The following is a 23,595-nucleotide window of genomic DNA, read 5'->3' as shown; positions in this document are numbered from 1 at the left end:
ATGCCGTTTGCAATGCCTTTGGAGAGAAAGTGAAGGAGGACTGTCTCAAGCAGTTTGAAGCTGTAGACAGCTGGGAAGGATTTCTGACACCTCCTTTTGATGGTCTGTATTTTAAGGTTCCAAATGGAAGGCTTTTCAATGCCCTCCTAGTTCAAACCTTTGCTTTGATCCTAGTTAGGATTGAAATACTTAATCCAGTCCCTTACCCTCTTGTTAATTTTTAATCAACCACAGTTTGAGGCCTCCGCCATTTTTTTATTTTTTTTTTTTAAGTATATGGCTGTAATTCTTCTGCATAGTTGTTCCTAACCTTGGCTCTGCATGTGCATTACATATTAGCTGCTTGGGGTACTGTCACACTCCAAAACTTTGTCTGGAAAAGTTTTGGGGGACCTTCCTTGTACCTTTGCCTTCAACACCCCATTTTCTTACTCTGCAGCTTCTGCTGCTATCTATGTGCAGTGCACAAACCACTGACTTTTAACCCTGGTGTAGTTCATGGCCAGTTGTCAGGATCACTGGTGTCTTTAAGAGAAGTAGGCCCAACTCCCTGGGATAGAGCAGGTGCATCCCAACTGGACCTGAGTAACAGGGTGAGGGGAGGCACCTGAGGTAAATAAAGAAACAAAAAGCAGTTAGGAAGGTTGTGGTTTTTTCTGTAGGGAAGAGCTAGTTGGGCCCTGGCACAAACTGCAGGAATTTTCTGCAGAAGGTTGAGACCTGGGCGGGAATGGTAAAAGGGCTTTTTCTGCGTTAGCCAGCAATGGAAAAGGCTGGAGAGATCTAGGGGTAGCAGGGGGGCAGCAGAAGGGATTGGTTGCTGGCTTCCCATGAGCTGGAGGATTGAGAGAAAATGAATCAACAGAGGGGATTATCCACAGACATTACTAAGCTACGTTTCTGGAACTTTGCAAGTCCACTGGAAGTTTGCTTGTTGGCCTGTCCAGCCACATCTAAGAGAGAAGACAATTCCCAGGTGGAAAGTCTGGAAATTGTTGCCAGGAAGAGCAGGGAAGGGCTCCAGCATAAAGGGCTGGGACTGGTCAACAAAAGGACCTGAGGAAGCGCTGCAGGAGTGGCAGAAGATATCTATGTGAAGTTATTGTTTTGGGGACTTGTGTGCTTGGTGGGACGAATATAATTTTGTTGACATTTAAAGAACACTCTTATGTTGAAGAAGAAAATACATGGCTCTAGGTATGGGGGATTCTAACCATAGCAAAGCAAATGGTGAAGCCTTTGATGGTCCAAAAGGAGAATGGAGGTGATACCCCTGCCATATATCCTTGCCCCTAAGAGTCATGGTAGGCAGGAGTTAATCATGTCTACACCGCCACACAAACTGTGCAGAAATTATACAGTGCTTAGTCTGGTTTGGTATCCTGTATGGCAGGACGTTAAGGCTAGTCCTTCTACTATTATGGTCATGCTTTCACAGCCATAGTTGTCTCTGGCAACAGTGGACACACATGGTTTCTTCTGATGTTTTTTTTCCTGTGGCTCCAGAGCTGTTCATAGATTTGGGTTTTTTTTCCTTCAGCTTTACAAATGTTTCAGATGTCTTTGTTTTAGGACCTTTTACTGTTTAGATCTTTCATGGTATGCTGCTGCTTCTGCCACAAGCCAAATCCCCGATCATCACTTTGTGAGTTGCTAGTTCTCTGATAGTCTGATTTATTAATTTATTTTGGTTCCACTGTTCAGCGTACTGTAGCCTTTTATTCTGTAGACTCTTAGTCTGCTGTTTTGATATTCATGATTCATAACTGTGAACTGGCAATCGCACTATACGTAACATAACTATCATCAGTCACAGTAGAGCAATGTATTTTTCACATGTCTCACTTCATGTATTTTTATAATTGTATATGGTAGGGGGAGAAAGTGTCACTACATCAGACTCTTCTTTACTGTCTGAAGCACTCTTACAACTCACTCCAGATGGGCTCTTATACCATTTCTGGAGTTACCATCTTTTCTTTCTTTCCCCTGTACACTATTGAGCCACCTCTTTACTTGTTGGCTAATCCCTTTCCTTTTTTTTCCCCAATGCCTTCCATGCAACTGTTTGCCAAATTTTTCTCATCCCTGCTGAATAACATATGTTCCAGTCAGACCACATGGCTTTAAAATCCAGTTGCCAGAGGTGGATGAGGGAATTATGAATTGCTGTAGTTTTTGGAAGCCGCCCACAAAAATATGTACCACTTTTCTTGCTTCTGCTTCCAGTGCTTCTGGGGTGAGGAGACCCTTATTATCTGATCTCAGTTTGGCTCAGATACTGTTTCAAAGATCAGTTTAATTTTAAAATGCATTTTGCAGTAATTTATCACTTAATTTGTATCAGACAGAAACAACAAAGCTGTCAACCAAGGTGAACCAAAGTTTGTATGTGGTGGGTTGAAATCCCAGACTGCTCCCTTCAGTTGTATGCACCCATGTTGCAGTTACTTGGGTTTTTTTATTAGGCAGGTGACTTAGTGGCAATTTTTTCTCAAATGCATGCTAAAATACTGAGTGGTTTAGCTTTAGAGAGAGGTTATTTGTGCATTGAACCAGTCTCGTACTTGTTGCCAGCAGTCTTCCTTATTGAGGACACCCTTGCACAGCTCTATTTGTATTACCCTCTAATTGGACTTGTGATCCTGTCAGGTGTAGGCAATGCAGATCTGGCATGAGAGCCTACCAGACACTTGGAATTTACTCAGGCAGATAGCACATGCTGAAGCCTATCCTGCCTTATCCTTAGTGATAATAAGGCAGGATAGGTCGGTCCTTGCTCAGGTTGCAAAGACCGTTTTTTTTCCTACAGTCTCTGCAACCTGAGCTATGTAGAAGTTAGTATAAGTGTGCCCTTCATGGGCTGCAATCCCACCTTTGGTTACGGTGGAAAGATATTCTGAGTTTACAATGTCCATAATTCCATCCAGTTGCAGTGCAGTGAATGGAAAGGAAAGGATGACAGTTTGCTTCTAATGCCTTACAGACTCACATCTGTTTAGAGTCATTTAATTGAGAAAAATGCTATACTAATATCAATAAACAGACTTAACTAGTTTTTCCTATGTTATCACTTTAAAAAAGTCAACATATGTAATGGGTAACTTAATCTGAATTCCCTGTTTGTACTAGTTTTACTGTAACCTTTGACAAAAGGTTAAAGACTGACCATCTCTAAGACATTGTTTTTCTTTCGTGTTCCAGATGCTGCAGTCACTTCCCTTTACAAGGCCATCGAGTTCAGGCATCTGTGTTCTGCCCCTACCCTCCCAAATTCAGTGGTCGCAGCTCTGTGGTCACCAACCACAAGGAGAAACGAATTATCCGCTCAACAGCAGCATGTGGACAAGACTTAGATTTATCATAGTAGTAGAAACAGAAGCCTCATCTGCTCAAGCAATGATGCCAAGGGTGGAATTTCTTCGTGTTGTAGGGTGACTTTGGCATTGTTATCTGGGATGGGGAGAAGGCAGGGTAGATTAGCATTTGAGTTTGGGCCATGCCGTGCCAGACACAGCATACATTCATAACAAAGATTTGCCCTAAACTGGAAAACGTAGTTTATATAGGCGGATAGCTCTTAGAATTGATAGAAACAAGGTACCATATAATTAATGAAAAAGTACTAATCTTATTGTAGCTGTCCTTTTTTTTCTAAGGTCTCTCCAACATGCAGATGGACAGAGCTACATGGAGGACAAAAGGCATCCCTAACTTCAGTTTTCCTTGCTTTTGTGTAGTAATTTATATTTTCCTATGGATTCCTATATTTAATTACATAGAAACAGAAAAACTGAAGACTTCATACAAATATTCACATAGATGCTGCATTAAACCAAATCCCAGACTCCCACCAGTCCTGTCTGTGCCACCTGTCTTCCTTCACTACTGCAAGGTAGCTTGAACTTAGCACCTTGAACTTACCTTGTTTCTATTCTGTTATTTTTTTGGACTCTGTATCTTGTTTTTGACAATTAGGTGAATGAGGGAACATGCAGTGTATAGATTGTAAAATTTCCTTCATCTTCCAGTCACTTTTTACTCTTTTACAAGCACCATTAATTTTATAGCCTTTGAATTGGGAAAGGCCATTTGACTTCACCTGGGTATCATTGTAGCATAAAATGAATTATTTTAAAATTAATTATTTATATTGCTGTCCACACACAGTATACTTGAAATATACTTTTGTGTGAATAGGAAATGTTTCTTGTATGTTACTGAGTGTAGCAGAAAACCAGTTTAACCTAAACTATATTCTGAAGGTTAAACTAGACTTTCTGGTTCACACGTTACCAAAACAGAGATTCTGCCCTTAGCATTTAATTAAAGTGATGAGATATGAGACAGAAAGGAATCCAGAAGTTCCTGTACAGATTAGTTCATGTTCCTAAAGCTTTCTTGGCTTCGTTAGGAGGAGTAAAACACATGGTCATGTACTTTAGTCAGTAAATTTAAACAGCTATTAATCTGAATACACTAAAGAATCAGCTCTGAGTTGGAAGGTATCATTTTACACAGCCACTTTCCAAAGGAGAACTTTGTTTGAGGATAAATGCCAGAAAAATGGATGTCAAATTTCCATAAGAGGGCACAGTGTTTCTTTTACTCTGCAACAGTACACGCATTCAGTTGCCTTACTCCCATCCAAACGGAAAGATACGTGACACTTTAAGTAACAGCACCCAGAAAACAAAATCACTTCTTACAGGTACAGGCTGCCCTCGCTTTATGCTGTACATGGGTTCCTGGAAAACAGCGCATAACTCAAATTCACATAAAGGGAACCCACTTTACAGTGTAACAAATAAGGATCCGTTCCAAGATCTTGACTGTACTGACCCCCAGACCCATTTCTACCACTTTTACAACATGTAAGAGCAAATTCACACATACAGAACCTGCATAAAGTTAGGGAAATCTGTACATCACACAATAAATAAACTTCCAAATGAGGTAAAAGTAGTCTAGCCCCCCCCCCCCCATTGATGCAGTAGACAATACTGTTATGTTACTGTTTCTTGAATGTTCAGATACACTAAAACTGCCCCCAAATACCAAAGTGGTATATGAAGCAGTGAGAGAGCTGGATTTAAAAACAAGTATTTAGAGAGAATTAAGAACATAAAAAAAACATATTTTGGATGTGATCCTAACCTTTTCAAATCCAAGCCAGGTCAGAGGTTAAATTTCACATGTTGATATCTTCAAAGCACTGAACAAATAACTAATAATTGGGCTGTATTTGGGAGCTCTGTTGTTCTCAGCTGTTGGGTCATGTCACCTTGGTGATGGAAACTTTTCATCTAAAGCAGTGGTTCTCAAACTTTTTAGACTCAAGACACTGCTTGGAAAATGCCAACTCTTAGTCTTTGCTCATTTTTTGATTATGGGAGGGGGAAATAATAAAGCAATACTTCTGTTGCAAAAAAACTTGGAAAGATCATGACAGGCCTGACTTTTCGATGTTATGGATTTGTTTGAAATCTCTGGGTTTGTTTTGTGAATCATGTGTTTGCACACTTCACAGTGCTAATATTGCACAGCATCCTGCAGCACCATTAGAAAGATCTTGGGGCACTCTGGTTGAGAATCACTTATCTAAAGGTTTCAGGTGACCTATGTGAAATGATGTCTTATGATGTCAGTCTAGTTTCCAGATTTTTCTGAAGTAAACACATATCTTCTCCACCCCTTCCTTTTTAATTTTTCATCAGGCCATATTCTCTAAACTTCTTCTGGTTTCCCCTTGGACTCTTTCTTAAAATGTGGCATTTAAAACTGGGTGCTGTTCTTCTGCTAAGGCAGTCTCAGTGCTAGTTATTAGAGGTGTGCAAAGCAGGCCCTATTCAATTCAGATTTGGCCCAAATCAGGGACAGTGATTCGATTCATTGATTTGGATCACTGTCCCTGATTCGATTTGACTGAATCTGAAGATTCAGTGGATTCAGAGAATCAGCGACACAGACACAGACATGTTTTCTACATACCTTGAGGTAGATGGTGCGGCTTGTGATCGCTGCGATGCTGGGGCTCATGGAGCATCCAAAGGAGTGCAGGGGGGCCCTCCGCGTGCTTGGCAGCAAACCCAGAATTACTTCTGGTCCACTTATGAGTCTACCAGGGAGCACCCCCCCACAGCATTGCAGCATCGGTGATTGGCTGCAGGGGGACCCTGGGTGCCCCCCCAGACCCAGGAGGCACCAGTCACTAAGTCAGGTGGGTGCGAGAGGCGGGGGGCCCAGCACACTACCTGGTGGACCTGGAAGTAGACTGGAAGTGCTTTTGGTCCACTTCTGGGTCTGCTGCCGAGTGCATTGGGGAGCCCCCTTCCCCACCCGTGCTTCTGTGGGACACTCCATGTGCCCGAGCATTGCAGCACTCACGAGCCACCTGGTACCTAGAGGTATGTAGAAAAAACATTTAAAGCTGTCTCTATGTCCGAATCTTTCCGGTTCGATTCAGAGGGTTCCAATTTAATTTGGAGAGATTAAAGGGTCTCCTGATTCGATTCAGAGATTCAGCCACCAAATTGGGCCAAATCTCTGCCGAATAGAATCAGGGACTGAAGCCTCCACAGCCCTACTAGTTATAGCAGAGTAAGTCCCTCCCATGTTTTATGTATGACATTTGTGTGGCTGTATCCCCAAAATGAGACTTGCATTTTGTTTGCTTGCTTGCTTGCAAGTAACATCCTAGCTCTTTTCTTTAACGCCTTGGTTCTTTTTTGTGGCACTCCTGTCCAGCAAGTTGCTATGTATGTTATGCATGTATTGGGATACTTTTTTTCCCTCCTGAAGTGTAGTACTTTGCACTTAACTTTACTGCATTTCATCTTCTTGGGAGTTCTGAAATTTTCTGTCCTGTTTTCCAAGTTTATCCAGTTTAGATTAACTATTTTTAAAAGTTCTCAGAAGAAATATTTTATTCACGCTGACTCTGTTTCTGTTTCCCTAATATCTTTTTTGTTTCTGAAGCAAGGTTTTGGTAAGTGTTCAACGAACTCCTTCAAGCTGATTAATTGAGAGAACTGACAATAAACATAAAAATGATGTTAAGTGATAATCCTAAAGAGAGAAGAAAAAGTTTTTGTTGCCATTTTTTTTATTACTATTATTCTGCTTTGGAAAATGCACACGTTTCTGTTCTTATATATGTTATAAAGAAGCAGTTACAGCAGTGGTTCTCAATCTTTCTATAAAGGTACCCCTCAGAAAATGCCGGCTCTTAATTTTCACTTTTATTTTTTTAATGCAGAAAAATCATAGATCAATAACAGAAGCATTGCAAAAAACTCAGAAAAACCACAACAAATCAGAAATATTTTTATGCTATAGATTCATATTTGAAATCTCTGGGTTTATCTTGTGAATCATACACAGGTGTTCACACAACTAACAGTGCTAATATTGCACGGCACCCCATGGCACCTTTTTAAAAGGATCTGACAGCTCTCCAGGGTGAGAATTGCTGAATTACAGCCTACTTTTACAGGCCACTTTTCAAAATGTAGTTGTTCCAATGTAGAATAGATGAAACACAAACAGCCTGTGACGAGGATAACCAGCATTAGTTCTCTTCTCATAAAGTCAACCACGACTCCTTCCAAAAAAGTCAACCACAAACTTTAAAAAAATAACCTTTACTAAAATACTTGCAGTGCTAGTGTCTGGACTTCTAAAGCCCTGTAGTCATCTTTAAATAATCCAAAAGGGGTGGAAATCAGCTGAGAAACTACATATTGGAGCACTCTGTGTCAGTTGTAGATATTGCCATTAATTAAAAGCTTGTTCTACAAAGTACAGGTAGTAATGTGTAGAAAGAGTAGGACTTAAGCCATGGGGGGAAATGGGGGTTTGCTCTTTTAAAGTTTTGATGTACAAAGATGGCCTTTTAGGGTAGTATAATTTTTTGTCTAAAAAATCTCAAACGTACTATTATCACCTCTATTTGTTGCTAGCAGGAATCTCAGATCCAGCCTTTCTCTGTTTAGCTGGAAGTTTGAGGGTCCAGGAACAAGTTGCCACAAAGAAAGCTAGAGTATGAACTTACAGTGTGTTGGCTGATTGGCAGTAATAGCCTATGTGCATGTTTATATCTGGTAGTAAATGCGAGAGTTTCTCCTTCAATAAGAGGGAAGTAAACTACAAACACTGAGCTTTTATCTGTTGCCACCCCCTTTCTCCATTACTTCATGATAATTTATTCCAGTTCCTTTAGTTAATCAGGTTCCACTTTCATGGTTTCTCTAACATTAACTAGATATAGATATCTATATCTATAGATATACACATTATATAATATACAAATAGTATATTAATGTGTGTATATGTATATATGCTACATTATAATGATGATAATTTTATATAATGTTTGTGTAATTTTATATAACGTGCATCTGATTATATGAGAATAAAAGACGATGGGGTTCTTGAGCTGCCTACAGGCTTGAAGGAAAAGTAGCATGATGGCACAGACAAAAGGTGAAGTTCTAATGCAAAAAAGAAGCAGAAAAAAGCAAGCAAACAAAAACAAACTCAAGTGAGGGATGAGCCATCCCATGCTTTCTTCCATTTGCCATCCCTTTTTCAAGCTCTAAACTGAAGGGGTTAATACATGTTATTGTGGGAAAAATCAGCTTGAGTGAATTTAGGGCTTGTGGATTTGAGAGTTGATTTAAACTATGAATTGTGCTAGTACAGAGTTTCTTGCTTAAAGTTATGCTAGTTTTGATGGTTATTAAGTTGTATTGGTTCAACATAAAACAAGTTAGGAGTTTCTTTTTTAGTGTACTTTGTACAGTTAAATCTAAAAGGTTTGATGATTACAAGGTCTACTCTTAAATCTAAATCAGTGGTGTAGTGACAGGTAGCATTTTAATCAGGCAAACATCCAGATAAATCAAGCTGCACCCAAAGGCAGATCCAGGGGGTATGTGGTAGTACATTTACCCCTCTTTGATTCCTGCTCCACCCAAACTTTAAAACGAATTGCCTGGGACAGGCAGGGCATTTCTATTCAGGCAGTGCTGAGAGAGTCAATTGGCTCATTGTCTCTCTGATTTCTACTAATCTCTCTTCATTCCATGGGTGTTACTGACCCTCTCTGCTTTTTAATAGTCTTGATGTTCTGCTATTCAAAATATCTTTTCTTTGGTAATTTTGCTGTCTGTTGGCCATTCCTGGTAATGTCCCTCTTCTATTTCAGAGCCCTGAAGCCTGCTTTATTTAGCTCTAGCTAAAAATGTTAACTCATGTATGGTAATATTAACCCAGATGTAGGAATGACTGATAGTTAAGTATTGGAGGCACTGTTAAGATGCTCAAGGAGGCTAGATTTTGTTTTATGAATATGAATAAGAAATTTAAATTTAATTATAATGACTACAGGAATAATCAGAGATTTTTTTTTTTCACTACCAATATTTTGTCTGTTTTTGCCTAGTTGGGGGTTAAACTTTATATATAATCTAGTGAATGAATGCACATTACAAAAGTTATTTTTTCACTTTAATCTTAAACTAAATAACAGAATGCTAGCCCCTAACATATTTGTAAAGCTTCTAGTTTCTCTTGACCTGGAAAAAGTGTCTTATGTTATATATGATGATGTGCCACACTATCTGTGCCCCTCTTTTCAAAATCCTAGATCCACCCATGGCTGTGCCTGTATAAAGTCAGGCTGCAATTGTTACAATTTATGGTCCTGAAAAAAGGTCAACCTGCAGCTCTATTAATGTTCCAGGAGAAAAAAGCTGTTGAGACTCTCTTCCTTGAAGAGAACATAGGAGCTCATGATGGACTGGCTAATGGGCAATGACTTTGTGACTAACAGTGAAATGTTACTTTTGTCATCAGGTGTGACAGAAGAATTGCCATTACTATTGTTGATGGTAGTGTTGGAGTGATATTGTAGATGTAATGGAAATGTGTGAGGGGCAAGGATTATTCTTGTGGACAATGTTTTATTGGACCAACTGCATGGTTGCCATATAGACCATTGTTATAATTTTCTTCTTGTCCAGGGCTACGTTATAAGTATGGATTCATTTTAAGAAGGCGGTGACCAAAATGATATGTCCTGCATGACCCAAGATGGGGCAGAAATGTTTAACCTTTAGAAAAGTGGCACTTTTTTTCAGTAAGGCAGCTAAATTAAATTGCAGATTTGATGCGTGCTCAGCATTTTAATTTGATTTAGCATTCTTCTTTGATTCAGAGGGGTTAGTGAGGAGGAGGTAGATTGGCAGTCTTCATTCAACATCTTCCTTACTGCTTCACTGCACTCTCCACTTTCCTAGTCTACATTGCTGCTCTGAGTGGAAGAACATGAGAATGGTAAACCAAATCAAAACACAGAATATTAGTCTGACTTCATGCAGTAGACCTTTTGTGAAACTCTCCTATCCAAGGCTCCATGCACTACTTAAAAGCAACCAGCAAGGAGTAGAGAAGGTAAGCTTATTTTTTCCGCTTCCCTTTCTTTTTGCTTTATTATCATTTATTTTAAAACTAGCTGAGAAGCTGGAGTAATTTTATAAATGGGCTTCTTTGTTTTTAATTTTCAAAACTGCACCTGATCTTTTCTGGTTTTATGATGGACTACTAGAGAAGTCTTAAGAGATGTACAGTTGGAGCGTTCAACCCTTAACTAAGGAGAGAGGCTTCTGAAGCCGTAACAAATGGAGTGGGAAGTGAAGTGGACTTACCAAAAACAACCTAGAACAAAAAAATAATTTCAGTCTCATTTAATCATATACCATATCCTTGGTTGCAATCCCAGCAGTTCTCCAGTCATCCATAGAGTCTACCAAGGTAAATGGGGCCTGGCTGCTGTAGACAAATAAGCAGCAAGGAGCAAGAAAGGAAGTCTGAAAGATTTTGTTTTTAAATCATTGGGCACGTGCCGGATTTCCTCCTTAGTCCCTTTGATAGGTCGTTGTGCTAGCTTAACATAGGACAGTGGTGATTAAGGCCTTTGGAGGACCTGTGCTCCTCGGTGAATTCCACCATAAAAAGGTACTACTTTGCCAGTAGAAGGAGATATTTAAATGCTAGTATGAACAGCAAATGGTACAACAGGATTTTCTCTTCCTGGAACAAATGCAGATAGAAAAGGAAATGTTATGAATATGAAATGCAAGCCAGTCAGGTCTTGTCTTCTGGCAATCTTTGCTGTCCTCTCTGAGGAGATTTGATTGCCTATAGGACCAGTCTGCTCCTTGCCCAGGGAGGAATGGGGCACTCCTGCAAGTTGGGGATAGCCAGTAACCTTTCAAAAATGGCAAAAAATTCTTTAGAGAATTTGCCAAACTATACACAAGTAACAGACAGACATAAAGCTGGAAAACTTAAAAGGAATTGAACAGGGCTTTTGATGTCTGACTGTGCTAGTGTTACAGCCCATAGTATCAGGGAAAAAGGCAAGCTAACATTGCCAGTGGATTAGTTTTAATCAAATAAACAGACATTTCTGCTTAATGCTGACAGGCTGAAATAGGATATTTGATCAAAAAAGAAACACTCAGCAGTTCAGTCTGTCTCCTTCAGTACTAAAATTGCAAAGCATCAAAATAAGTACAGTTGAATTTGGTTTAGAGGGGGCGCAGGGTGTTTATCATACAAAGCTGAGTGTGAGTCATCTGAGGCAAACGCTGCAGTTTTCTCTTTTTCAGCCTCAGGAATAAAATGCCAAGAGTCTGATAAATATTGAATTAAGCTGCAGGGCAACTGTTCATACCTTTAATATGATCTGTTTCCTATGTTTTCCCCCGACCCACACTCTATCACAAAAACAGAACTGCTAATTAACAATTATTCTTTATGTTTCACTTCTGCTTCTGTGGGTAAGAAGATGAAGTTCCCACATGTACCGTATACTTTAAAGAGATCTCTGACCTACTGCAGAGACCACAGCAAAACAAAAATGTACCAGGAGCTGGAAAGTCAGAAACTTGCTGCAGAATCCTTGGCTTTTAAATAGGGTGAAAGTCACTTGCTGCTGGTCATGTTTGATTAAATGCTAAAATAAAGCTGGGGATGGAATTCATTCACACAAAGGTTAATCAGTGATTTTTCTATCTCATGTTCTGAGTCCTACTGAATGCACTCTGGATAAATGTTGAATGTTTTTTAAGGGCCTCAGGTGATTAAAACTTTTTTCTGGCTGAATAGTACAGATTTATGGTTGTGATGATGTAATTTATAAATTCAGGGCACATCCAAGCTGAATCAGAAAAATATATAGTACTAGTAGCTTCCCCTTCTGGCTAAAAGGAGGAGCAGTCACTGAGAAGGAAAGTGTTATATGCTTATCAAGCTACCAAGTATTTCTGGAAAAGTGAAATATATGGGTAATGAGGATGTTTGGGATCACAGAATATTTATCCTAATTACCTTGCTGTCACTGAGGAAAGTGTAGTAGATGAGGGCACAATATATTCCAGGACAAAGTAAAAAGTGACATTTTTCTCCTCTATAGAACTGTTCCCTGTGTGTTTTCATAATCCTATCACCTCATGTTAGAAGCAATATAATCTATATATAATTGTATTGCTTTTTAATATTCTTCAACCAGTTCAGACTTGATTTTTTTTTTTTTTAATATAGCAATAAGAGTGGCAGGGGGGTTTGACATTTCTGCACTAGCTAAATCCAGAAACATGTATATAACGATAATCAAGGATCCTAGTTTTCTCTGATTTAAAAAAATCCCCAAATTTTCAGATGAAAAAAATAACCCAAAATCCACACTTTTACGTGATTAAAATGAAACACTATTAATATATAAATATGTATATAGTGGTGTTTCATTTTAATCACAGAAAAATTTGAATTTTGGGTTACTTTTAATAGGACCTTGTGGCATCCCAGGGTACCATGGTATGCTGGTTGAGAATTACCGATTTAGAGGGACAAAACGTGTTTGTGAAAGCTACAGAAGTATCTTGTTGTATATACTGGATTTAAGTTGCATTTGTATATAAGATTCTCCGTGGGTATGTCAGACTGCTGTGTTTCTCAACCGTTTTAGACTCGAGGCACCCCTTAGAAAATGCCCATTCTTACCTTTTCACTTTTAAGAATGCTTTTTCACTCTCTGGATTCCTATTTGAAATCTCTGGAATTTATTTTATGAGTCATGTTTACATACTTAAGTGTTGACACATTGTGTGGCACTCCTGCAGCACCCCTGAAAGGATCTCCAGTTGGCCACTTCATCCTGGTTGAGAATCACTGATGTACTGAGCCAGGGCATTAATACATGATGGCACGTTAAACCCTATGCTGATGCCTGCCTACTGCCAGGCTCTTGGCGGCAGAGGCTCTGGCACAAGATTCCATCATGTGGAAGGCTGCCCTACCCTGGTGGTCGTCCGGAGACCTTTGCCACAGAAGAACTTGGAAATGTTCCATTCGTGTGTGTGTGTGTATGTAAGGACAGACAAGGTTCTTTGCATAGATGTGATATCTTTTATTAGACTAACTAAATAGTTGGAAAAATGGTTCTTTGCAAGCTTTTGGAAACAAATGCCCCTCTTCAGGCACAGGGAAAGCCTAATGGTGCTTTTATGCTTTCCTGGGTAGAATAGAAATATATATGGTAGTGGGTGCGTGTGCATGTGGAATATATATGGTCTGTGTGTATGTGTGTATACAGGGGTTTAGGTTGTTTGGGTTGGTCTAATAAAAGATATCAAATACACCCAAGGAACCTTGTCTCTCTGTGTGTATACACACATTTTATATAAAAGTGTCTATATGGTAGTGTGTATGCGCACACACAGGGGGGGTGTATTCACCCCCCCCCACAGTGTGTGTATACACACTACTGTATATAGATACTATATATGATGTGCATATATAGTGTGTGTAGTACGTATGTGCACGCAGTATATATACTGTGTATACCATATGTGTCTGTATTATAGTATGTATATGGTAATGTGTGTATTTTATATAGTGTGTGTAAATAAAAGGGTAGTTGTGTGATAGTGAGGGTGTGTGTGTATATATGTGTGAATTTTTATATATAAAACACAGGGGGGGCATAGTATCTATATGGTAAGGTATTGTCTAACGTATGTGTACACACTAGACCGACGCACGCGTTACCCTACACCCACACACATTTTGCCCCATGACACTCGTGCAGTCCCTCACCCGTAGTGCCGCGCTCTCTGGCGCCTCGAGCGCAGGCGGGCGGAGGGCCGTGCCCGCACCTTGCCTGCAGCGAGGGAAGCGCCAGCCGCCCGCGCCGCCTCCAGGCCCGTGGGCCGCTCCCGGGCCCGCCCCGGCCGCCGCAGCGCTACTGGACCACTCGGGCTCAGGGAAGGGTAGGGTAGGGCAGGGCAAGTCAGACCTTCCTCTACCCCGCCCCCGTCCCCGCGCTCACCAGCAACTGCGGAGCGCGCATGCGCCTCGGTGAGGCCGGGACCGCTTTGCTCTTTGCCTCGTGGCGCTGTGGGGCGGGGCGGGGCGCACTGTGGTGCGCATGCGCGGAGTGGGCCTCACCCGGAAGTTCCGGCGCGAGACGGAGCTGGCGAAGGGTCGGTGGGTCAGGCGCGAGGTTGAGACCCCGCGGGGGGGAAGGGCGGGGCCGTTGGGTGACGTAGAATGTGGTGACGTATGCGGGGGCGGGGTCTTCCCTGCCATCCTCCCTAGTGTAGACGGGGCTCCCGGGCAGCGCCTCCTGGCCCGGTGACCTGCGCTCTGCCCCTCAGCGGAGCTCTGCGCTCCTTGCGGGCCAGGAAACTTTCTCCATTCGCCAGGCAGGTGGAGGGGGGTTTTCGTAGCGAGAGACTTCAAGCGTCTGGTGATGATGGAGCCCGACCTGCATTGGTGTACCAACCGCCAGGCCTTCCCAACCCGGAGGGACGGGGTTATTCTCTTTTTTTTTTTTAACTTCGTGGCGTTTACCAGACTCATATATTACACTTTAATTTATATGTTACCAAAACCCATGCTTTAAAAACAAATAACATAATGTAGTACCGTCAGCTTGTACCAGACCTTGTGCATCCCCTGGCGCTTATGGGGGGGCAGCTTCCCATGGTAGTATTTCCCCAGTGGAAAGAGAGTACTGCCTTCTGCTAAGAGCAGCTGCACAGGTAACTTGCTTCAAAACACCCTCCTCTGCACTGTGGACACAAGTGTGTGACAAAACAAAGTCACCTGGTTGTATTGAAAAGGTTGCTCATATACACTGGTTGGAGTCTCTGGGATTTGGTTGGAGCATCTCACATATTTGTTTCTTTTAAAAACAAATAACATTTTCTCTCTTTCTTCTTAGGCTGGCTGCGAGATGATCCTGTTGGTGCTGAGCAAGAGGGTGATGAACATGTCCTCGTCGCTGCGAAGTTTCCCTCGCTATCCTTTTTTAAAGACCTTTTTTGAAAGCTTCCACTTGAGTTCCATGTCTGGTTCAATTTTTCCATATGCCAAACCTTTTAATTCTGTACTCCGGTATTGCACAAAGTGGGTATTGTCATCCGGTGGTTTGAAGAAAGGGATGCATTACCAAGTGACCTTGGAATCGCAGACCCAAGGACTTTCCGACAAGGAACAAAGACTTGTAGACAAACTTTACAGTGGATTAATCCAAGGGCATAGAGCTTGCTTGGCAGAGGCCATTACTCTTGTAGAGTCAACTCACAGCAGGAAAAAGGAGCTAGCTCAAGTGCTCCTTCAGAAGGTACTATCCTACCAAAGAGAACAAGAGCAGTTAAATAAAGGAAAACCGCTAGCCTTTAGAGTGGGTCAGTCCTTTTTTGTCTGTCCAGTTATGATCTAATACTGATCTTGTTTCTCGTTACTAGGATTTTAGTTTTTTCAGAAATTAAGGTTTATATTCTTATATCCTTGAGTTATCAGTGATGTGTAACCATCTCATGTTCAGTTTGATTCATGACAATAATTTATCTTTGATCTGTACTAGAAAATGCTCTTAAAGGGTACATCCTGACAAGCGTGAATGTGTAGTTTATGGTGCGTAAAACCCATTGGAGGTGCCACAAACTACATGTGGCGCACATGCACCCATTTGTTGTACTGCTAATTTGCAGTGTGGCGGGGGGGGGGTTTGACACCAGGAGATCCCAGGATCAAAAAAAACCCAAACCCCCCACAAAAAAGGGGTGTAGTGCATATGGCAGCAGCATGCACCACCAGAAACAGAGCCTGGCTGGCCGGAGCCACTCTGAATGCCAGCTAGGCACCAACCTGCTGACTCAGCCCCGCTGCTGCCCCACAAGTACCCCAGGTAAGGCTGCTGGGGCCAATACAGGTGCTGGCCCCAATCTCCCCTACCCCACCCAGGGCAATTTGCCATACGCCAGAGTACATGTGCAGGGGTGTACCTAGAGACAAATAGCAACATAAATATATGCCGCTGCAATTTGTCCCATGAGAAAACACGTGCGCGATCATCAGGATGCACCTACAGAGACTTTAAAAATGAAAGTGTGGTTTTTGGAGAGGATAAAGATGATTAATAATAAGAATTTTGCAATCATCCACAGGTTAGATGTGGATAAACACTACCAACTGGCCTTTCTTTTTTCCCCTCTTAGGGACAGGCATTTTTCTAGTTGCTTGGATCCCCAAAAGAGGAAAAAAATAAGATCCTTCCTCTATTTTATCATTACTTAAGACCCTTTCTAAAAACAGATCTACCTTTTATCTACAAACTGTCAGATGCTTGCCCTGTATCAAAAGGAAGGATGCACAACTACCACAAAACATGATGTATGCAAGAACTAGGGTTTGGGTCTTTTGCCTTAAACATAGGGCAACAAGGCATTTTTAAGAGTCCAGAGTTGAAGTCACCTAACCCCTGTTTTGAAGTAACAGCATTTAAAGACAGTGTTGTGCCTTTGCATCTAGTCTGAATCTTCTCGGTTGTCATTTGTGGAAATATTAAATAGCTTGTGTATTCCATGTACTACGTTTTTTAAAATTCTACAGCATAAAAGAGTATGGATAAACTTCTGGGGAGGGCAGAAGAGGCTGGAAAAATCAAATTTGTTGTGAATAGATTGAGTACATGTTTGAGGAGTGGGTGATTCTTGAGTGGATTGATGTGATTTTGGAATTGAAGTATGTTATAACTCGTCATTCGAGGACTCCGTTTTTGGTATGCGTTACAGGTTGCCTTTGGTATGATGTAACAGGCAAATGAAACCCATCAATATATGTTCTGTGAGGGAAGATTAATTTTAGTTGTTGGTTACAAAATCTCTATTGGAGGGTGTTTGTATGTGTGTGTAGGGGGAGGATAGTAGAAAGAATAAGTAAATAACCAGCAGTGACAGCACATAGAATGCTCTGTAGCAAATGGTTGAAATTATTTCAAAGTGTTAATCGTTTTAAATCGAACTATTTTCATATGGATTTGCGGAGACAAATGATTTCATCAAAGCAAAGCATTGGGGGTTTTGTCTGCAGGATTGCCGTTAAGAAAGGAGCAGTAGGAGCTGTTTATATTCATTAAACTAGAGCGGAGGTTTTTCTCCCAATCTAGGATTGTCTGGTCCCCCTGGTGCTGGAAAATCGACATTCATAGAATGTTTTGGAAAAATGCTTACCGAAAGAGGACACACAGTGTCTGTGCTGGCTGTGGACCCTTCCTCCAGTACAAGTGGCGGTGAGTATGTCTTAGATGGTTAGCTAGCTTTTCAGCTTGTAAAGTTGTCAATACCCAGAGCTTCTGCTGTTTGTGTTTTGTCAAATTTTGTCCCATGAAGGTGTAAGTAAAACTGTATTTTGTGCAATATTTGTTGGTTTTTCATGTATTCTGGAATTGTTGGTTTCTGTCCACATTTTTTCAGGACATTCAAAGCATCATTTTTCTTCCACTCCTGTGACATCTTTGAACAGCTCTCTTACCCGTCCCTTGTATGAACATGCTGTCCTAGCTCTGTTTAGAAACTGGGCCTGCTTTCTTTTCTGTGAATTTTTTTTTTTTTAAATGACAGTGCTAAGCATATGGGCTGAAAGTGAATGCCAAGTAACTAATTTAGAGGCTGCCTCCTCCTCCTCCTCCTTAATATACTTAGAACTCAGTCTCCCCCACAACCCAAACATACACAAGCCTGTTTTGCCTCAGATCTTAGAAAATGCACTACCAACTTTGAAAACAAAGTATTTAGCTTCTGCATATGTGCTTGATTTCAAGATTGGCTTTTCTGAATAGTAAGTGAAGATGTTTCATTGTCTTTGATCTTGACTAATTTGTGGGTCACCCATTTTGTAGCTTCACACTCTCCAAACATAGATAGTCATTTGTCATTCTACATACATCCTGGGGCGGGCAAAATGTGGCCCGCCAGGTCATTCTATCCAGCCTGCGGGGCCCCTAAAAATTTAGAAAATTAATATTTATCTGCCCCTGGCTGCCTGTCATGCAGCCCTCAATGGCTTGCCAAAACTCAGTAAGCGGCCCTCTCCCTGAGATAATTGCCCACCCCTGTCCTAGGCTGATTACGTCAAGAGGCCAGTATTCTTAATCAAGCTAGTAACTAACATTTTAATTCTTCTGCAGTGGATGGTTATACCTAAGCACATGTGTTCTAGAAATTTGCTAAAATACTGCTAAAGGAGGGGATGTTATAGTATAGTGATGCAGAGAGCTTTTTTCCCAGCATTTGAGGGAATGGGCCTTGAATATGACCAGGAAATGTTTAACCTAATTGCACAACAGAGTAGGGTACCTGAGGCGGGTATTGCTGCTTTATGGACCGAGGAGTGTCTCTCTCTCTCTCTCTCTCTCTTTTTATGGAAAAGAAAACTAAAAAAAACTTGAGCAACATTTATGATGCTATTGGCATTGAATTACAAAAAATGTCAAGAGGAGAGTTTCTTCAGGGTTGGCAGGACTTTCTCAGGACAGCCTGCTAGAAACTGAGACATAAAAAGCTCTCCTATTTTGGGGACAGTGGCATAGAAAATAGAGTCTAATACCTCTTTGTGCACCCATGCTAGTGTCACCAAAAAAAAAAAGGATTTTGTAATTGCAGTGTCCTCTCTGCAGAAGAGGCACTTCTGATTTAAGGATGGCAGTTGGTAATTACTGGTTTGTTGTATGACATTCCAAGCCCCCTATCAACCAGAAGAGCCAAACAGGCAGTTGCTAGCTCAGAGCAGCTATGATAGCTGAGGAGTGAATGAGAATTTCCCAGAGGGATTTGCCTACATTATCAGTTATTCAAAATTAATCTGAGTACCTTGTTTTTTTTTAAATTGTTAATGTTAAATATTTAAGGGTCACTCTTGGGCGATAAGACACGGATGACTGAATTGTCAAGGGACGCGAATGCTTACATCAGGCCATCTCCAACCCGGGGAACTTTAGGAGGTGTGACACGAACCACAAATGAAGCTATTCTGTTATGTGAGGGAGGAGGCTATGACATCGTTCTTGTGGAAACAGTAGGTGAGTGATTTAAAACAAAACCCCAACAGAAAGTAAGCACTTTAATCCCTCTGCAATGTCCAGACCAGTTTTGAGACAACAGTTCTGCTTATTGTTTTTTACAACTTTTTTTTCTTTATCCATTTTGGTCCATTACTTCCATATATTGCCATTGACTTCACCCATTGGGGGCCAGGCTATTACGTTTCTTTTAACCTATACATTCTCACCTAACTCCTTAAAGTAGATTTCATCCTGACTCTTGGTGCATCTGTGTTTAATGCTTTCCTTCTGAGGCAGACCAAGTGCGTTCTCTTCTTGGCTGTCATGGGAATGGCTGTGAAAAGCTGGTAATTAATTTTGGTTTTAATTTTTCAGGTGTAGGGCAATCAGAGTTTGCTGTTGCTGATATGGTTGATATGTTTGTATTGCTGCTACCACCAGCAGGAGGAGATGAATTGCAGGTATTTTTCAATTTATCCTTCTGAAATGCTAATTATAACCTCAAAGACAAGTCTTAATTTTTGGTATGATATAATGCATGTGCGTTGTTTGTTTAACCAAATCTAGGTAGTTTACAAAGCAAGTTAGACTTGCTGGTATTGAAGTTGGCATCTTACCAAAACGTCCCACAGAATTTAGATCTGAATTCTTGAATTTTCAAGACACTAGGATTTCAGTTTTGGTTCATACCAGATAGATATGTGGCGATTCTTGAATTCTCGTGTGGTTAGAAGACAGCAGGAATAATTTATGTAGCAATTTGTTACTTTGGCCAACTCAGTCGTGACTGCTAGATATCATGCCAACTTACTCATGAGGATTTTAATTTCATGAGACAGAAATTCCTGAAGTCAGTGGTTCTGATTGCAAAAATAATTCATAACTGCTAATGAAGGTCTTCAAGGTATTACAGTTTCATGGCTAAAGCATGAGACGGTCAAGGGACGATGCAGGAAGCTGAATCTTTGTTCTTGTTTTGTTCTTTTTTTTTTTTTTTAAATGTATTCTTAATGACATTATGCTGATAATCATTATGCTACAACTTTTCTGATCATTCATTATTTTTTTTTTTTCTTGCTCTTTTCAGGGCATCAAAAGGGGTATAATTGAGATGGCAGATCTAGTTGTTGTAACTAAAGCTGATGGTGATTTAGTTGTACCTGCACGGAGAATACAAGCAGAGTACGTTAGTGCTCTGAAACTACTTCGCAAGCGCTCCAAGGTTTGGAAGCCAAAGGTTTGTATGTCTTTGCTACAAATATTTCTTTATTTCTGAAGGAGTGTTGAACAGGTTACACAAGACAAGGCAAGTCCAAACCACATTTTAGTTATCTTGCAAATAAAACATTCTGGTCTGTTGCCTGGTTTTCCATCACACCTGGAATTATGTGGGTGCTGTGTCCATGCCATCTCTTTAATTATGGGCATCCCCCCTGAATCAGTACGCAAAATGGTTATGCTGTTCTCCAAATCCTTTCCTGAGACTCATCTCAACATGCCATACCTACAGCAAACTACTGACTGATAATGTCTAAATGAAGGGCCAGTTAGGCTTCTTGATTTTAAAGAAAAACATATATTTTTAAAAGTCTAGGAACCATCTTGTATATATTATTAGTCTACTTGATATCACTGTTGATCTTATTTTTTTACTTTTAATTTCCTTCCTACTTCCCATTCTCTCTATTGGTCATTGTATCCACTTGTCATTTTCCATATTGAAATTAATCTCTTTGGGGCAGGGAACTTATGTATTTGTTTGTATAGAGGGAGCCCTGATGCTGAGGACTTCTAGTTGTTGCTGTGGTCCAGATAGCCAGAATTGTGCAGTTTATGATTTAAGGCAGTGTTTTTCAAACTGTTCCATGGAATCCTGGGATTTTGCCATTGGGTTTTGCAGAGTGATTGCCGGTAATGACGGAACGAACTGGGAGGTGCTATGCAGCTATTGCTGGGTTGGATCACCTGTCTCCATGTCAGTCTTTAGGATAGGGGTAGGGGTGCCTCAGAAGCAGAAGTGGTATGAAAGGGTTCTGTGACTTTAGGAAGTTTGAAAACTACTCGTTTAAGGCAAAGATACAGTACTATTATGTGAAGAAAGAAGTTTTGTGGACTGTCAGATGACATTTGAGCCAAATGGACTGCCTGAGGCTTGTACGTATTTTGGGGTTTTTTCTGTTTCTATTCCCTTGCATCCAATCAAAGTGCCTCAGTCTTAGTGGTATGAAACCAAATAACTGATTGGCATTGCTGTGGAAGGCAGATTAACTTCCACGGTACTCCCTACTTAGATTGTTTTTTTGCTCTCTGTCTTGCACCTCTTAACCAAAAAACCAAGAAGTTATACAAACTGACCTATCATTGCTCCCTACCAGACAGTGTTATTGCCTTACTGTAACTTTATTGATCTCCTGTGTTGTACGAGTCTTCACCTTTTATTCATTCAGATAGATAGTCATATGCATATGTGCTTTGCATTACTTCCAGAGTTTTACCATCTTTGGATTAACTTGTTCAAGGACCAGGTAAGTTTGCATAGAACTGAAACCTTTACAACCACAAGTAGTAACAACAAACATTTCTCTTACCAGTTAATCAGCAAAGAATGTCTTTGTAACATGGAATGGATTATTTTCTTTCAGCAGTTTGGTTCAGTTCACAAAGATCTGTATAAATGTGACCGAGGAGAGCTGATTGGGATTTGAGATTTAATAAACTGACAGGAGACACTCTTTCCCCTACTTGGCAGTGCCAGCATCTGACAACTTGGCAAAGTTTTAGATCCAGGAACTATAATTATTTGTGATAAATAAACCAGGCCTTTTGTTTGTAACTGCTCTTTTTAAACCCTTTAAAAAGGGGGTATTTGGAAGTGAAATTTTAATGTAAAAATAAAAGCATACAATGCAAAGTGAAGTTAAAATACATTCTTGTTGGCATATTTAAATAATAGAGGGTTTAATATTAACATTGTGCTAGCAGTAAATGTACAGTTACCAGAATAGCCAGTTAATTTACCATTTAAGTAAAGTAATGCTTTACTAAAGTAATACTGTGTACTTACCTAATACTTTGGTCCAAAGGAATTCTCAATAGTTATGCAAAAGTGCATACTGTATCACTGAAATGTTGTCATTGCTAGGGTGGAACATTGATGACCATCATACAATAGTAGTGAGAGGATACGTTTGTTCAAGAACACTTGGAAACCTCACTCTTTTTTGCATTAGAAAAATTGAATATGCATTTGGAGTTGGCAGAATCTCTTTTTTTAGGTAGTGTCTAAAAGGCATACAGAGTAAGCTGCATGAAACTTGGCATGCAGCCCTGGCATAGATAAATGGAGTTGGTCTTACTGAGTTTGGCACCTGTGGTTTCATGGCATCTTGCTAATGAAGTACTTAAGTTTTACACTTGAACCCCCACACCAAGTAATTACTTCATTCCTTTTCAAATGACCCCATTAATCCAACAGGTAATGCGCATCTCTGCCAAAACTGGAGAAGGAATCTCAGACATGTGGGATAAGATGACAGAATTTCGTGACCTCGTGCTTATGAGCGGTGAGTTGCTCACCAAACGAAGGAAACAGCAGAAAGTGTGGATGTGGAATCTAATCCAAGAGAACATGTTGGACCATTTCCGGAGTCACTTGGCAGTCAAAGATAAGATTCCAGTTTTAGAAGAAAAGGTTCTGCGTGGTGTCCTGTCTCCAGGGCTGGCAGCAGATGTACTGCTGAAAGCATTCAAAGACAAACTGTAAGATCCTGTGTTTTACTGTGTCATTGTTTGTATTTGCACAGAGTACTTTAACATTAAATACAGCTTCCTCAAATGTGGCTTCATTTTTTTTTTTTTTTTTTTAATTTCAGGTACTTGGCATACTCAGCCAGTATGAGTATTTAGTATAGCCAGCTCTGTAGATGTAAATAAACTGTCTGATTCAGGCAGAAACAATGCACAGTAGGATTCTGTGTGTGGAAAGCATAACTAATGTATATGAAGACAAAAGAGGCTATTACTTAGACAGATATACCTTTCTAAATCTCCCTTGTGTACAGCATAGTGAAGAATAAAATTTGCAAAAACTAACAATGGAGATTGAATAAAACAGACAAACAGCACCACAAAGTTAATTTAAACTTGTCTGTATTTCAGATGGAGTTCAGCACTTGCCCAAT

General features: G+C 40.5%; 1 protein-coding gene across 4 annotated transcripts; it reads left to right on the top strand.

Moving 5' to 3' along the window:
- Positions 1-14,399: 14,399 nt before the first annotated feature.
- Positions 14,400-23,249, top strand: MMAA (metabolism of cobalamin associated A). Of its 4 annotated transcripts, none has more exons than XM_006268533.4 (7): positions 14,400-14,549; positions 15,293-15,758; positions 17,522-17,644; positions 19,262-19,432; positions 19,790-19,875; positions 20,502-20,651; positions 22,890-23,249. In XM_006268533.4, exons 1-7 carry the CDS (start codon positions 14,415-14,417, stop codon positions 23,175-23,177), a joined length of 1,419 nt encoding a protein of 472 aa, XP_006268595.2. In that variant the 5' UTR covers positions 14,400-14,414; the 3' UTR covers positions 23,178-23,249. The 4 variants fall into 4 exon arrangements, with proteins under 4 accessions (XP_006268595.2, XP_014449140.1, XP_019337073.1 ...); XM_014593654.3 differs by having other exon boundaries at positions 14,500-14,553; XM_019481528.2 differs by lacking the exon at positions 14,400-14,549 and adding an exon at positions 14,643-14,771.
- Positions 23,250-23,595: the final 346 nt, after the last annotated feature.

The sequence above is a fragment of the Alligator mississippiensis genome, chromosome 2 (genome assembly GCF_030867095.1).
Source record: "Alligator mississippiensis isolate rAllMis1 chromosome 2, rAllMis1, whole genome shotgun sequence".
Taxonomy (NCBI): Eukaryota; Metazoa; Chordata; order Crocodylia; family Alligatoridae; genus Alligator; species Alligator mississippiensis.
The sequence above is the reverse complement of the archived record's forward strand: the minus strand, read 5'-3'. Positions and strand labels throughout refer to the sequence as shown.

Excerpts from the sequence above, each read along its gene's own strand:
- MMAA (XM_006268533.4), top strand. The coding sequence starts at position 14,415 with ATGCGCCTCGGTGAGGCCGGGACCGCTTTGCTCTTTGCCTCGTGGCGC. Across the intron at positions 14,550-15,292 it reads CGAGACGGAGCTGGCGAAGG|GCTGGCTGCGAGATGATCCT; the intron begins GTCGGTGGGTCA and ends CTTTCTTCTTAG. Across the intron at positions 17,645-19,261 it reads TTCCTCCAGTACAAGTGGCG|GGTCACTCTTGGGCGATAAG; the intron begins GTGAGTATGTCT and ends TAAATATTTAAG.